The 16,494-nt window shown below is 47.4% G+C and overlaps 1 protein-coding gene across 1 annotated transcript; it reads right to left on the minus strand.

The window, feature by feature from the left end:
- Positions 1-585: 585 nt before the first annotated feature.
- LOC142244650 (cathelicidin-3-like) lies at positions 586-14,825 on the minus strand. Its single transcript, XM_075316915.1, has 4 exons — positions 14,565-14,825; positions 12,602-12,697; positions 10,667-10,738; positions 586-816 (listed from the first exon to the last, which is right to left on the minus strand). The coding sequence occupies exons 1-4, from the start codon at positions 14,760-14,762 to the stop codon at positions 727-729; spliced, it is 456 nt and encodes a 151-aa protein (XP_075173030.1). The 5' UTR covers positions 14,763-14,825; the 3' UTR covers positions 586-726.
- Between the last annotated feature and the right edge of the window lie 1,669 nt (positions 14,826-16,494).

Raw genomic sequence — 16,494 nt, forward strand, 5'->3', positions numbered from 1 at the left:
AGCCCATCACTCAGGGAGACTGGGTCCCGCCTCGATGAGCTCAGGTCAATTTCCAATTACGGAACTTGACATGACATCACCAGACATCAGAGGTCGCTGCAGCTGGGGTCATGTGATGGGGGGATGTGTGGACGTGATGGGGGATGTGTGGACGTGATGGGGGGATGTGTGGACAGTGATAACGCCACTCACAGGCTGAATTGGAAAAAGAAGGTATCTAAAAAAAAGCCTTCTTTCTCTGCTTGAAATTGATGTGGCCACTATGCTTTGTAGTGCATCACCTCTTTAATATTCATCACGAGTCATCGCACCTCCTTCTCCTGATTCTCATCCTCCGCATCACTATTCTCCTCATCACTATTATTCTCCTTATCACCGTCTATCACACTTCGCTTCTTCATTTCTTCCCCGTCTTCTTCATTCTTATTTCTTATCGCCACCATCGTATTATGTATCGACACCCCCCATGTTTATCATCATGTCATTTGTATCATTCATTCTCCTCTTTCATCATCATCCTCCATGCTCTTCTTCACCATCATCATCACTTTTCATAAAGAACACAAGGAATATTATATGTTGCAGAGTTTATTTGCATCATTGTATCTCTTGACTTTTTGGAGCATTCAGTGTTACATTGTATCAAGTCTGATAAACAAGCAAAGGCAAAATACAGGGAGTGACAGCCGCAGAATCAGAGCTACAGGAGCCGGGAGACCCTCAAACTTAGGTGACTCCAAGAGCACTATTACTTCCAGGCAGATAGCAGGGCCTTCTCGGGCATCGTCTTCTACCAGATCTGTTCACACGGACATCCTAAAACGGAACAGAAAAAGCATGAATAATTACTCTTAAAGGGAACCAGTCAGCTATTTCATAGGGTCCTCACTGGTCATGGGTTCCTCACTGGTCATGGGGTCCTCACTGGTCATGGGGTCCTCACGGGTTACAGTGTCCTCACTGGTCATAGCGTCCTCACTGGTCATAGCGTCCTCCTCACTGGTCATGGGGTCAGCGTGTGATAAGGGATGGGGAAAGTGGACCTGCTGCTGATGGTGCACACAGAGGCCAAGGCTGTGGCCCAGTGGAAACTGCACCTTCTGCTGGAGCACAAGAAACCTGCTCATCCACGAGACTTATCTTTCACAAGTCCCTAATTTTTGGCAGCCCTTGCACTTAGTGGCTTGGCTTCATTAGTCTAGAAGTCCTAATTCTTAATAATGGGGGAAAAAAAATGTTTAATCTAAGGCCCTCCTCTACATGTCTTCCTAGGGTTCTTCCTTCTAATTTCTGGCAGCTTTTGCACTTAGAACATTGGCTTTATGAGTGTAGCAGCTGCACTATGTAATGATTGTATCATAATGTGTATGAGGACTCCTTTATGTCTAATACAGGGTGTATCAGAGTCCCTCTTTATGTGTAATACAGGGTCTATCGGAGTCCCTCCTTTATGTGTAATACAGGGTGTATCAGAGTCCCTCCTCTATGTGTAATACAGGGGGTATCAGAGTCCCTCCTTTATGTGTAATACAGGGTGTATCAGAGTCCCTCCTCTATGTGTAATACAGGGTGTATCAGAGTCCCTCCTCTATGTGTAATACAGGGTGTATCGGAGTCCCTCCTCTATGTGTAATGCAGGGTGTATCGGAGTCCCTCCTTTATGTGTAATACAGGGTGTATCAGAGTCCCTCCTCTATGTGTAATACAGGGTGTATCGGAGTCCCTCCTCTATGTGTAATACAGGGTGTATCAGAGTCCCTCCTCTATGTGTAATACAGGGTGTATCAGAGTCCCTCCTCTATGTGTAATACAGGGTGTATCGGAGTCCCTCCTCTATGTGTAATACAGGGTGTATCAGAGTCCCTCCTCTATGTGTAATACAGGGGGTATCGGAGTCCCTCCTCTATGTGTAATACAGGGGGTATCGGAGTCCCTCCTCTATGTGTAATACAGGGTGTATCGGAGTCCCTCCTCTATGTGTAATACAGGGTGTATCGGAGTCCCTCCTCTATGTGTAATACAGGGTGTATCAGAGTCCCTCCTCTATGTGTAATACAGGGGGTATCAGAGTCCCTCCTCTATGTGTAATACAGGGTGTATCGGAGTCCCTCCTCTATGTGTAATACAGGGTGTATCAGAGTCCCTCCTCTATGTGTAATACAGGGTGTATCGGAGTCCCTCCTCTATGTGTAATACAGGGTGTATCGGAGTCCCTCCTCTATGTGTAATACAGGGTGTATCAGAGTCCCTCCTCTATGTGTAATACAGGGGGTATCGTAGTCCCTCCTCTATGTGTAATACAGGGTGTATCAGAGTCCCTCCTCTATGTGTAATACAGGGGGTATCAGAGTCCCTCTTTATGTGTAATACAGGGGGTATCGGAGTCCCTCCTCTATGTGTAATACAGGGTGTATCGGAGTCCCTCCTCTATGTTGTCACGCTCCCCGGGTCCCCTGCCCTGCTCCCCGGCTCACCTGCCACGCTCCCCGCTCTCCTGCCTCCATTGCCTGCACCCCCCAGGCGTCCTGGTCCCCGCTCCCGGCGCCCGTCGGCTTCTCAGCCCCAGCCCGGCTCTGCTGCCTCCTCTCCACCGCTTCCTGCTCTGGCTTCTGGCACCCGGGCCGCACGCATGCGCATTAGGGCGCGCGCGCAGTCATTGACCCTTTCTTAAAGGGCCAGCGTCCACTGACAGGAAATGAAGCACACAGGTACAGGGTATAAAAGGGTTTAGTGTCCAAGTGGGCGGGGCCTGTTCTTCGTGTTTCCCAAGCTAGGAGTCAGGTCTCCTTGTGTTCCTGTGAGATACTCACCTCTCTCTCTTCTAGAGCCGATCCTGCATTGCCATCCAGTCCTGCTGTATCTCGAACCCCGAACGCTGCCTATCTGCCATCCTGACAGTCCGTACCATCTCTGATCCCTGCGGTGACCCGTCATCTCGCTCCAACGGTTCCGGACCCCGCCTGACATCATCTCGGCTTCCGAACCTAAGCTCGTCACCCGGACTACCATCAGTGACTCCGTGGTCCCAGGGACTTCTCCATTATACTCTTGTGCACGGACTGTCCTGCTATCTGTAGTGCTCCAGCTACCGGACCCCTTACCATCATCAAGGAGTTCGGCCCAGTGGATCCACCTCCTGGGTCTGCCCGTCCACCTGGCCCTAACAGTAAGAACAGGCCATGGATCCCGCTGCAGCACTAGCAGCCTTACAGGAGGAACTCTCACGCCAGCGTGAGACTCAGACCCGCATGCTGAACTTCATGTCTTCTGTGGACGCCCGCCTGAACACGCTACAAGCGTCAGTTACATCTTCAGCATCTCGGGCTTCCACTAGACAATCCACGGCTCCAGCTCCCGTGGCAGCCTCTTCGGATGCTTCCAGACTACGTTTGGCCTCACCACCCCGGTACGCCGGAGATCCCAAGACCTGCAGGGGATTCATAAACCAATGCTCCCTCCATTTCACGCAGCTGCCGCATTTGTTTGCCTCCGACCAAGCCAAGGTCGCCTTCATCATGTCCCATCTAGAGGGTGAGGCACTGGCGTGGATGAACCCCTTGTGGGAAAGGGAGGATCCTGTGACCACGAACATCCAGGAGTTCCTGCAGGCATTTCGTGGCACCTTTGACGAGCCCGGACGCGCCTCCGCGTCTGCCTCATCTCTTCTCCGGTTACGTCAGGGGACTCTGACGGTGGGTCAATACGCCATCCGTTTCCGCACCTTGGCTTCGGAACTCGGGTGGAACAACGAGGCCCTAACCGCCGCCTTCTGGGAAGGACTCTCGGGTCGAATTAAAGATGAGCTGGCCGGTCGTGACGTACCGTCCACCCTGGATGCCCTGATTTGCCCTAGCGACTCGAGTGGACATTCGCTTTCAGGAGCGGTCCAAAGAGGTGTCCCGTGAGAGACGTCCGGTACGGCATTCCTCTCCTCCGCAGAAGCCCGCCGTACTCCAGTCAACGGCATCTGGTGTCTCCGTCCACGAGCCCATGCAGATCGACCATGTGCGGCAGTCTGAACAACGTCGAGCAGAGCGGCTCGCCAAGGGCCTCTGCTTCTACTGCGGAGAGAGCACACACCTGCTACGCTCCTGTCCAGAGAGGCCGGGAAACTCCAAAGCCTAGGGTTGGTAGGAGAGGCCACCCTAGGTGCTGGGACTCTCTCAGACCCGGTTACGTGGACTGTGCAAGTGACAACGGGAGAGACGCGGTTCACGGCTGAGGCGTACCTCGATTCCGGGGCAGCAGGCAATTTCATCCAGCAGGCCACGGTGGACAAGTACCAGGTGCCTGTTACTCCACTTGACAAACCCCACGTGATAGCCTCTGTGGATGGGAGACCCCTCTCTGACACCATCTCCTTGATCACCAGGCCGGTCGAACTGCGTATCGGTGCCCTGCACACCGAGAACATCGCTCTCTACGTTCTTCCACACATGTCTCATCAAATCCTGCTGGGACTTCCCTGGTTACGGACACACGAGCCATCAGTCAGCTGGGGCACTGGTGAAATCACCCGATGGGGCTCTTCTTGCCATGAAAACTGTCTGAAGACCATACAACCCATCCGACGACCTCCGGTTCCAGAGTCCCTACCGGGACTGCCCTCGGCCTATTGGTCCTTCGCGGACGTCTTTGATAAAAAGGAGTCAGAGGTACTTCCGCCACATCGTCCTTACGATTGTGCCATCGACCTGCTCCCGGGAACTACACCACCCCGAGGACGGATATATCCACTGTCTCCAGCCGAAACAAGGGCCATGTCTACATACATCACAGAGAGCCTGGCTAGGGGATTCATTCGGAGATCCTCCTCTCCTGCTGGAGCAGGCTTCTTCTTCGTTAAGAAGAAAGAAGGCGACTTACGCCCATGCATAGACTACCGGGGTTTGAACCAAATCACCGTGAAAAACAAGTACCCCCTGCCGCTCATCCCCGAATTGTTTGATCGGCTTAGAGGAGCTCGTGTGTTCACCAAGTTGGATCTTCGGGGTGCCTACAACCTGGTCCGTATCCGCTCAGGGGACGAATGGAAGACCGCGTTCAATACTCGCGATGGGCACTATGAATACTGCGTGATGCCCTTCGGCCTGTGTAACGCACCAGCTGTCTTTCAAGAATTGGTGAACGACGTTTTCCGGGACCTTCTCTACGTCTGTGTGGTGGTGTATCTGGATGACATCCTTGTCTTCTCTCCGGACCTCCAGACCCACAGAGAGAACGTGCAGCTGGTTCTACAAAGACTGAGAGAGAATCGTCTGTACGCCAAATACGAGAAGTGTGTCTTTGAGCAGTCTTCTCTCCCCTTCCTGGGTTACCTCATCTCCGATACCGGACTGCAGATGGATCCGAAGAAGGTCTCTTCCATTCTCAACTGGCCTCCTCCTTCTGGACTAAAGGCAATCCAACGCTTTCTGGGATTCGCCAACTATTACCGCCAGTTCATCCCTCACTTCTCTGCTCTGACTGCTCCTCTCTCCGCCTTGACCAAGAAGGGGGCTAATCCAAAGGACTGGTCACCTGCGGCCGACGCCGCGTTTGGCTCTCTGAAGCGGGCATTTGCCTCCTCTCCTGTACTCCACCGTCCGGAGTTAAACCGCCAGTTCACCTTGGAGGTGGATGCCTCCTCATCGGGAGCCGGAGCAGTGCTCATGCAGAAGTCCTCCTCCGGGAAGATGGTGACTTGCGGTTTCTTCTCCAAGAGCTTCTCAGCGCCTGAACGCAACTACACCATCGGTGACCGAGAGCTATTGGCAGTCAAACTGGCTCTGGAGGAATGGCGCTACCTTCTGGAAGGAGCAGTGTACCCCGTTATTATTTACACGGACCACAAGAACCTGGAATACCTGCGGTCTGCTCAGCGACTGAACCCACGGCAAGCCAGGTGGTCCTTGTTCTTTGCCAGATTCGATTTCCAGCTCCATTTCTGACCCGCAGACAAGAATGTACGAGCAGATGCCTTGTCCAGGTCATTCATGCCCATGGAGCAGGAGGAGGAGACATCCCAACCCATCATCTGTCCTAGTAAAATCATTCCGGTGGCCCCTGTCACCCTGGCCCAGATACCGCCCGGGAAGACCTATGTCTCAGAACCTGACAGACAAAAAGTGTTACACTGGGGCCATGCCTCGAAAACAGCCGGTCATGCTGGTCAGAAGAGAACTTGGAGTGCGATTGTACGTCATTACTGGTGGCCATCCCTTCGCACGGACGTCGCTTCCTTTGTCTCAGCCTGCTCCTCTTGTGCCAGGAACAAGACGCCCAAACACCTGCCATATGGCCGTCTTCTGCCTCTGCCTATACCCTCAGTTCCGTGGCAACACATTGCGATGGACTTTATTACGGACTTGCCATTGTCCTCCGGACACACAGTCATATGGGTCGTGGTGGATCGGTTCTCTAAAATGGCTCATTTCGTCCCTATGGCTGGACTGCCCTCTGCCCAGGAACTCGCTGACGCCTATATACAACACATCTTCCGCTTGCATGGCTTTCCATCACACATTGTGTCCGACAGAGGAACTCAGTTCACCTCCCGCTTCTGGAGGGCTCTCTGCAAACATCTGGGAGTGACTCTGGACTTCTCTTCAGCCTACCATCCTCAGTCGAATGGCCAAGTGGAACGAGTCAATCAGATTCTGACCTCCTTCTTACGTCACTACGTCAACACCCATCATGACGACTGGTCCACGCTTCTTCCTTGGGCTGAATTCTCCCATAACCACCACGTCAGTGAGTCCTCCTCCAGCTCTCCCTTCCATGTCGTTTACGGACTTCAGCCTTCCGTCCCATTGCCTGTATCCTCTTCCTCGGATATCCCTGCTGCTGATGCAGTACTCCGTGACTTTGCAACCATTTGGGACTCTGTCAAGGCATCCCTTGGACGTGCTTCCCTGCGGATGAAGAGACACGCAGACAAGAGGCGTCTGGACCCTCCGTGTTTCTCTCCAGGAGATCTCGTCTGGCTTGCTTCCAAGTACGTCCGATTGAAGCTACCATCCTACAAGCTGGGTCCTCGCTACATCGGGCCGTTTAAAGTTCTCAGCAAGATCAATGAGGTCTCCTACAGGCTGCAGCTCCCGGCCACGATGAGGATACCCAACTCCTTCCACGTCTCCCTGCTCAAGCCGGTTGTCCTTGGTCCCTTCTCCGCTGCTGCCAGTTCGGCTCCTCCTCCTATTGCCGATGACGACATCTATGCGGTAAGGGATATCGTGGCCATGAAGACCGTACGGGGTCGACAGTTCTTCCTGGTGGACTGGGCAGGGTATGGTCCTGAGGATAGGTCCTGGGAGCCCCGGGAGAATGTGGGCACTCCTCTGATCCGTGCCTTCCTGTCCCGGTTGAGGGGAGGGGGGCGTGGGGGGGGGGTACTGTCACGCTCCCCGGGTCCTCTGCCCTGCTCCCCGGCTCACCTGCCACGCTCCCCGCTCTCCTGCCTCCATTGCCTGCACCCCCCAGGCGTCCTGGTCCCCGCTCCCGGTGCCCGTCGGCTTCTCAGCCCCAGCCCGGCTCTGCTGCCTCCTCTCCACCGCTTCCTGCTCTGGCTTCTGGCACCCGGGCCGCGCGCATGCACATTAGGGCGCGCGCGCGGTCATTGACCCTTTCTTAAAGGGCCAGCGTCCACTGACAGGAAATGAAGCACACAGGTACAGGGTATAAAGGGGTTTAGTGTCCAAGTGGGCGGGGCCTGTTCTTCGTGTTTCCCAAGCTAGGAGTCAGGTCTCCTTGTGTTCCTGTGAGATACTTACCTCTCTCTCTTCTAGAGCCGATGCTGCCTTGCCGCCCGGTCCTGCCGAATCCCGAACCCCGAACGCTGCCTATCTGCCATCCTGACAGTCCATACCATCTCTGATCCCTGCGGTGACCCGTCATCTCGCTCCAACGGTTCCGGACCCCGCCTGACATCATCTCGGCTTCCGAACCTGAGCTCGTCACCCGGTCTACCATCAGTGACTCCGTGGTCCCAGCTACCGGACCCCTTACCATCATCAAGGAGTTCGGCCCAGTGGATCCACCTCCTGGGTCTGCCCGTCCACCTGGCCCTAACATATGTGTAATACAGGGTGTATCAGAGTCCCTCCTCTATGTGTAATACAGGGGGTATCAGAGTACCTCCTCTATGTGTAATACAGGGTGTATCAGAGTCCCTCCTCTATGTGTAATACAGGGTGTATCAGAGTCCCTCTTTATGTGTAATACAGGGTGTATCGGAGTCCCTCTTTATGTGTAATACAGGGTGTATCAGAGTCCCTCTTTATGTGTAATACAGGGTGTATCGGAGTCCCTCCTTTATGTGTAATACAGGGGGTATCGGAGTCCCTCCTCTATGTGTAATACTGGGGGTATCAGAGTCCCTCCTCTATGTGTAATACTGGGGGTATCAGAGTCCCTCCTCTATGTGTAATACTGGGTGTATCGGAGTCCCTCCTCTATGTGTAATACAGGGTGTATCGGAGTCCCTCCTCTATGTGTAATACAGGGGGTATCAGAGTCCCTCCTCTATGTGTAATACAGGGGGTATCAGAGTCCCTCCTCTATGTGTAATACAGGGGGTATCAGAGTCCCTCCTCTATGTGTAATACAGGGTGTATCGGAGTCCCTCCTCTATGTGTAATACAGGGGGTATCAGAGTCCCTCCTCTATGTGTAATACAGGGGGTATCGGAGTCCCTCCTCTATGTGTAATACACGGTGTATCGGAGTCCCTCCTCTATGTGTAATACAGGGTGTATCGGAGTCCCTCCTCTATGTGTAATACAGGGTGTATCGGAGTCCCTCCTCTATGTGTAATACAGGGTGTATCGGAGTCCCTCCTCTATGTGTAATACAGGGTGTATCGGAGTCCCTCCTCTATGTGTAATACAGGGTGTATCGGAGTCCCTCCTCTATGTGTAATACAGGGGGTATCGGAGTCCCTCCTCTATGTGTAATACACGGTGTATCGGAGTCCCTCCTCTATGTGTAATACAGGGTGTATCGGAGTCCCTCCTCTATGTGTAATACAGGGTGTATCGGAGTCCCTCCTCTATGTGTAATACAGGGTGTATCGGAGTCCCTCCTCTATGTGTAATACAGGGTGTATCGGAGTCCCTCCTCTATGTGTAATACAGGGTGTATCGGAGTCCCTCCTCTATGTGTAATACAGGGTGTATCAGAGTCCCTCCTTTATGTGTAATACAGGGTGTATGGGAGTCCCTCTTCCTTCTCATATTTGGCAGTTCTTGCATTGCATGTATAGGCTTTCTGTTTTTTCAGAGTCCTTCCTTCATAAATGACACAGAATGTGTCTGACCACGTCACAGAGACTAAAACGTTATAATGACATTTACCGGTGACTACCTGCAGGTGGTGATTTAATTTACTACTCTACAACGTCTTCTACTATCAAAAGGCAAAAAAAGCGCATAAATAGTAAATATCAAAAATAATAAAGAATTTTATAGAAATACAAATGAAGACTTAAAATTACATAAATGGAAAAAACAGCGGCCGGGGTAATGTACAACAAGTAACCGGTGGATGGCCCTGGAGCAGCACCGGGCAAGTATACAGATAGGTCATAAAAGCAGCTCTACAATGGTTAAATATACAGCACAAAAATGGTGCAATATGTCGAAATAATTCCTGTGAAGAAAATAGTGTTGCGAAGGATAAGTAAATATGTCACATGTACATATGCAAAGAGCAATGAAGACGGACATCATATGGTGAAATAGTAGGGACAATACCAAGAAATCACTATGCTTAGAATATAAATAGGAGAAGACGAGCTGCTGGTAATCAAATATGAACACCTGGGTATACCCTGCAGTGCCACGTCCCCGACGCACGTTTTGTCCAACGTGCCTTGTTCCTGGTAGTAAACTATCTGTATACTTACCCGGTGCTGCTCCTGTGCCATCCACTAATTGGTCGTTTTACATCCCTCCTGGCCCTGATTTTTCCTTTTACGTCTTCAATTGTATTTCAATAAAATATATTTTTATATTTAGTCTTTTTTTTCTGTTTATATTCTCTACTTGCACAGGACTCCTTGTTGATTATACGGTACACGGTCACTTTACCCCTAACTTTCATATATAATGGATCTAGTCTTATCATTGGTGGTCTTTTTTTCACTATAATTACTGTTCCCCCTGTTTTCTCAGCACCTCTGCTGCTAGATACATATTTCCACAGCATCTACTATAGTCATAGGCGATGGGGAAATACAGTGAGTGATGGCTATGTTCACATGTTGCATTATTGCTGCACTTTTTTGCAATGTATTTTTATGCAAAGTAAAATAAAAGCTGATTCTTTTAGCCCCAGCAAAAGTGATGAGAGTCCCGACATCTAATGCACACCACCGGCTTGTTTCCTGACCGAAATGGAAAACTGCAGCGTTTTTGACACTTTTTTTCAACATTGGAAGTAAAGAAAAAGTGCAAAAATGCCACATGTGACCTCTTCTTATTTTGCCTTATGTACAAGTCAAGAAAGAAAGTTTCCTAACACGGATTTTATAGGAAAAAGTGTTATCTTCGGTTTGGAATGTTTTATTGTCAGTCCGTAAAAGAGGCGCAATAATCTGACAACATGGTTCTCATTGGAGACAAAAAAAGGACTCAACTTAGGATAAGATAAATGTCAGGACATGAATTCTCATCTTTACACTTTCTCACCTTGCTCAGACTAATACAGATTTCATCCACAGACACTTCATCACCAAGATCCAGAGAACAAAGCCTCACATCCTGCAAAATATAGAAACAATTATATATAGAGAAGAAGAAACCAATAATAAATCAGAGAAATTACAAATATAAATCACACATTACAGCCTATAGAAAAAGAGGAAAGAAAGTAACAAATGCACAAAACACAGAACAATAAAAGTCAGGACCACAAGTGATATATTGCCTATGTTATCCCAATAGTAGTTATATTCTTGTACATAGGAACAGTATTATAGTAGTTATATTCTTGTACATAGGGGGCAGTATTATAGTAGTTATATTCTTGTATATAGGGGCAGTATTATAGTAGTTATATTCTTGTACATAGGGGCAGTATTATAGTAGTTATATTCTTGTACATAGGGGCAGTATTATAGTAGTTATATTCTTGTACATAGGGGCAGTATTATAGTAGTTATATTCTTGTACATAGGAGCAGTATTATAGTAATTATATTCTTGTACATAGGGGACAGTATTATAGTAGTTATATTCTTGCACATAGGGGCAGTATTATAGTAGTTATATTCTTGTACATAGTGGCAGTATTATAGTAGTTACATTCTTGTACATAGGAGCAGTATTATAGTAGTTATATTCTTGTACATAGGGGGCAGTATTATAGTAGTTATATTCTTGTACATAGGAGCAGTATTATAGTAGTTATATTCTTGTACATAGGGGCAGAATAATAGTAGTTATATTCTTGTACATAGGAGCAGTATTATAGTAGTTATATTCTTGTACATAGGGGACAGTATTATAGTAGTTATATTCTTGTACATAGGAGCAGTATTATAGTAGTTATATTCTTGTACATAGGGGTGGTATTATAGTAGTTATATTCTTGTACATAGCGGCAGTATTATAGTAGTTATATTCTTGTACATAGGAGCAGTATTATAGTAGTTATATTCTTGTACATAGGGGCAGAATTATAGTAGTTATATTCTTGTACATAGGAGCAGTATTATAGTAGTTATATTCTTGTACATAGGGGACAGTATTATAGTAGTTATATTCTTGTACATAGGAGCAGTATTATAGTAGTTATATTCTTGTACATAGGGGCAGTATTATAGTAGTTATATTCTTGTACATAGGGGACAGTATTATAGTAGTTATATTCTTGTACATAGGGGCAGTATTATAGTAGTTATATTCTTGTACATAGGGGACAGTATTATAGTAGTTATATTCTTGTACATAGGAGCAGTACTATAGTAGTTATATTCTTGTACATAGGAGCAGTATTATAGTAGTTATATTCTTGTACATAGGGGCAGTATTATAGTAGTTATATTCTTGTACATAGGGGCAGTATTATAGTAGTTATATTCTTGTACATAGGGGCAGTATTATAGTAGTTATATTCTTGTACATAGGAGCAGTATTATAGTAGTTATATTCTTGTACATAGGGGCAGTATTATAGTAGTTATATTCTTGTACATAGGGGACAGTATTATAGTAGTTATATTCTTGTACATAGGGGCAGTATTATATTAGTTATATTCTTGTACATAGGAACAGTATTATAATAGTTATATTCTTGTACATAGGGGGCAGTATTATAGTAGTTATATTCTTGTACATAGTGGCAGTATTATAGTAGTTATATTCTTGTACATAGGAACAGTATTATAGTAGTTATATTCTTGTACATACGGGGCAGTATTATAGTAGTTATATTCTTGTACATAAGGGGCAGTATTATAGCTGTTTTATCTCGTATTCTGGTGTATATATAAAGTATCGCTGAGCAGGGAGTCAGCACAGACGTTATCTCTATATTTCTCTGATGAAATATAGTGTGTATGTATATATATATGTGCTGTATGCAGTATATATTTGCGCTTTTTCTCGGTGTTTCCGTTACTCACTCCGTTCGGCTTGAAGTCACACCGGGATAGATCCGGGTTGTCAGATTTCGGGCACACCGTCTCTTTAATGATGAAGGTTTTCCTCTCTTTATTGTCCTGTGGGAAGTGATAACAGTAGATATTTCTCGTTACACTGATACATTGTTGTAGGAAGTTACAATCTCTTCTCAGTGAGAATTGTTATTATCGTTTTCTTTTATCAGCAGCTCTTATAGGATGAGAATCTTTTGTGATGTTATAAGTAATATCTCAGTAATTCCAAGTTCTTTTGTTGTTGAGTCTTATACTGCGGTCACACAGAGGGCCACCACTAGGAATTTCAGGGCCCCATACTTGTAAAATTTCTGGGCCCCCTTGAGACTCCGCCCAGGTTCTACCCCAGCTCCTCCTCCACCCCTAAAACCTTCCACATTCTCACTACGATTCTTGGAAAAAACGTGTGTGTGTGTGTGTATGTATAAATATATTGTACACACAGTCATGGCAAAAAGTGTTAGCACCCTTGAAGTTGTTCCGGAAAATTAAGTATTTCCCTCAAAAAAGTTAATAATACACCCCCTACACCGCCACCCTCCATAATACACACTCTACATCGCCCTTCTCCATAATATCTTTCCGACATTGCCTCATGTATAACATCCCCCACAATGCCTCTGTGTATAATATCCCCCCCACACACACTGCTCCTCTGTATAATATCCCCCCCACACACCAACTATGTATAAAATCCCTCAACAGACTGCTCTCTGTATAGCATCTCTCAAGTATGTTGTACTTTTGTATACTATTACTACACATAAGCTGCCCTTTTTTATATATATCCTCACACACACACACTGCCCCTCTGTATATCACCTCACACTTTACCCCTCTGCATACTATTCACCCCACACACACATTGCCCTATATATGTCCCCATCCTGGTCTATTTCTCCCTTTCCCAACATATATGTCCCCATCAGCACCTCCTGGTGTATATATATCACCCTCCTGGGCACATTCTGATATATATGTCCCCATCCTGGTTTTTGTCCCCTTCCTGGCATATTTGTCCTCCTGCTTGTATTTATGCCCTCTTCCTGGGCCCATCCTGGTGTGTGTGTGTGTGTGTGTGTGTGTATGTATGTATGTATGTATGTATGTGTATATATATATATATATATATATATATATATATATATATATATATATATATATATATAAAATCTCCCTACTGGGCAAATTATAGCATATATGTCCCCATCCTTCTCTCTTCCCCCTCCCTGGTGTATATGTCCTCCTTCTTCTATATATGTGTCCTTCCTAGACCTCTTCTTGTATATTTGTCTGCCACAAAAAGAACAAAAAAACATTTTACTCACCCTCCACAGCTCCCACATCATGCAGCATCCTCTCTGAGCTGTGATACATTTCAGCTGGATGGGCGCCCTTCGACACACATCCAGCTGAAGCAAGGTGGGGCTGGGGTCAGTGCCGCCCCACCCATGGCGATCTTCAGTGCCTACCTTTACCCGCTGGATGCTGCGTCCTCCCTACCTCTGCATTGCCTGCAGCAGTGTGATGAGGTTGCTGAGGGATGACCTCATCACGCTGCTGCAAGCTGGGCTGCGTAATGACTTGCCAGCACCCTGTTCTGCTCCACTGACCTTATTTCCGCCACGTGGCTAATTTGCATGCAATGCTCTAGAAGGGATTCACATGCAAATTAGATGTGTGCAGTGGCTGAAGCACACTGCCGAGCTCATCTGTTGTGCATGTGACTGGGGCCTGGTGAGAAGTGGGGCCTGGCCAGGGCCCGGAGCTTAATAAAGCTAAGTAATTACCCAGGGCCGGCCGGGCAATATACACTAGTCATAGTTGTCATGCCCTGATGGCAGTCCTGCTCACACTCACACATCACATATAATCTACATTATAAAGTGAGAATGAAATGCATTCTGGGTAATTATAATCAGTGCTTTACCTCCGGGGGAGCAGTGTGGATCAGGTCCAGGGATTTGTATAAGTATGTGACCCCTTGCTTCTGGTTGTAGCGGTCGGTGATGGCTCTTATTGATCCTCCATCTTTGATCCCGGGCTCCGCAGCCTCAGAGAGACAGACGTGTAATGTGATAACAGAGAGCAGCAGAGACGGCAGCAGAGATGCCCTCCAGCTCCACATCTTCAGGTGTCGGTCAGAGGCAATGTCCGCTCTCCGCTCTGCTCCTCTTGTTTATTATGTGATTATTTCTTCATATTCCTGGCAGATGGTGAAATCCTCACTGTCACCGCTCTGCAGACAACAGACTATAATCTGGGGAAACTCGACATCTGAGCTGCTGAAAGAGACAATGTGGAGCAGAACATATTTACCCAAGGCATGGAGGTGGAGGGCCCCTTTAAGGGTAGATTCCTCCCGTATGTGGAGGTGAGTGAGGACGGTCACTTTATGCGTTTTCATACCTGTCAGGACACTCACCATGGGCTCACATAAAACCTACCATATAGTGTCCATTCTCATCCGTTTTGGGGGTTCCTAGTGCATTTCAGGGGGTAGAACAGAACAGAAGAAGGGCCGGCACTATGGCATATATGGTCTGGAATACTGGAAAAAAAAATCTATCCACTTATATAAAATGTAGAATTTTTACTGGTAGCAAAATAATAGATAGATTTAATACAAAAAAAGATCAAACTTACAGTGTTAAATCAATAGTGAGGACAAAAATGGACGACACATGGAACATACAGTGATGGTCAAAAGTGTTGGCACCCTCAGTGCCAACACTTTCAGGCACACCTGGAATGGGTTAACGTTTTCATTATGTTTCGCACCGTGGACAAAGGAACGTCAAGATCTCGAGATGAAATGAAGTCCTCAGACCGTTCTCTTCTCCTCTTCTGTTCTCCATGCTTAGTGTGGCACACACAGACACACAATGCAGAGACAACTTCTCCCCTTTTTATCAGGTCTCAGGTGTGATTTTCATATTGCCCACACCTGTTACTTGCCACAGGGAAGTGTGAACAAGCCTCACATGCTGGAAACAAAGTTGTTTATGGTAATTTTGGAAAAGTGTCAACAATTTTATCCGGCCCATTTTTGTGGTTTTGTGTGAAATGAAGTGCAATTAGTTTCTTTTCCTCTGTCTTTTTTTTTTGCGTTGTTCCAATACACAAACAGGAAATAAACATGTGTAAGTACAATAATTATCTGGGAGAAATACTTCATTTTCTGGAACGATTTCAAGACGCCAACACCTTTTGTCCATGACTGTAAGTAATGAAATAAGTACATGAGAAGCAGTGGATTAAAGTCGCACGGTTTACACAATCCATGTAAAAGAGATCTTCTTTCATCCCTAATGACAGTATACTATAAAGCCACTAGATGGCGCCGAAGTACAGACAGTGACAGAGTGCACATGTAATATACATCACACGTGTGATTGGATGTTATGTACAATAAGACTGTACATGGAGGGGGAGGCAAGACAATAAAACTGCTGCATGAAAAGACAAGAATAGTAAGAAGAAAACACAAGTAATGTATCAATGCTTGATCATATGGAATGTCCCTGTGAGCAGCGTCGGTGGATGGCCGGGGGGCCCCCAAGCGAGACATAGAGGGGGTCCGCCGACAGTGACATCACTAAAGTGAAACATTCAGGGTTCCGGCCCCGAACTTGTTGCCCAGAGCCACGGATCTCCAGCCTCGCCACATTGAGCTGTGTTGGCATCATTGCCGCAGATACAGTTCAATCCTGTGATAGAGCATGGAGCAAAAGCTTCTCCCTCCATCACTGCCCGTCCACGAGAGAAGCGCGGTGACATCACTGCCTCCGCAGGCCGCCAGAGAAGAGGAGACGGAGGCTGCGGATCCGGGAATCAGGATTGGGGGGTATAAACTTGTT

This window comes from Anomaloglossus baeobatrachus, chromosome 6 (genome assembly GCF_048569485.1).
Source record: "Anomaloglossus baeobatrachus isolate aAnoBae1 chromosome 6, aAnoBae1.hap1, whole genome shotgun sequence".
In the NCBI taxonomy this organism is placed as follows: domain Eukaryota; kingdom Metazoa; phylum Chordata; class Amphibia; order Anura; family Aromobatidae; genus Anomaloglossus; species Anomaloglossus baeobatrachus.

What these genes read in the sequence shown, in the direction of transcription:
- LOC142244650 (XM_075316915.1), bottom strand. Translation starts at nt 14,762, where the DNA reads ATGTGGAGCTGGAGGGCATCTCTGCTGCCGTCTCTGCTGCTCTCTGTT. An exon ending in TCCACACTGCTCCCCCGGAG is followed by an intron (nt 12,698 to 14,564) that starts GTAAAGCACTGA and finishes CACTTCCCACAG; the next exon opens with GACAATAAAGAGAGGAAAAC. An exon ending in GTGACTTCAAGCCGAACGGA is followed by an intron (nt 10,739 to 12,601) that starts GTGAGTAACGGA and finishes TATATTTTGCAG; the next exon opens with GATGTGAGGCTTTGTTCTCT.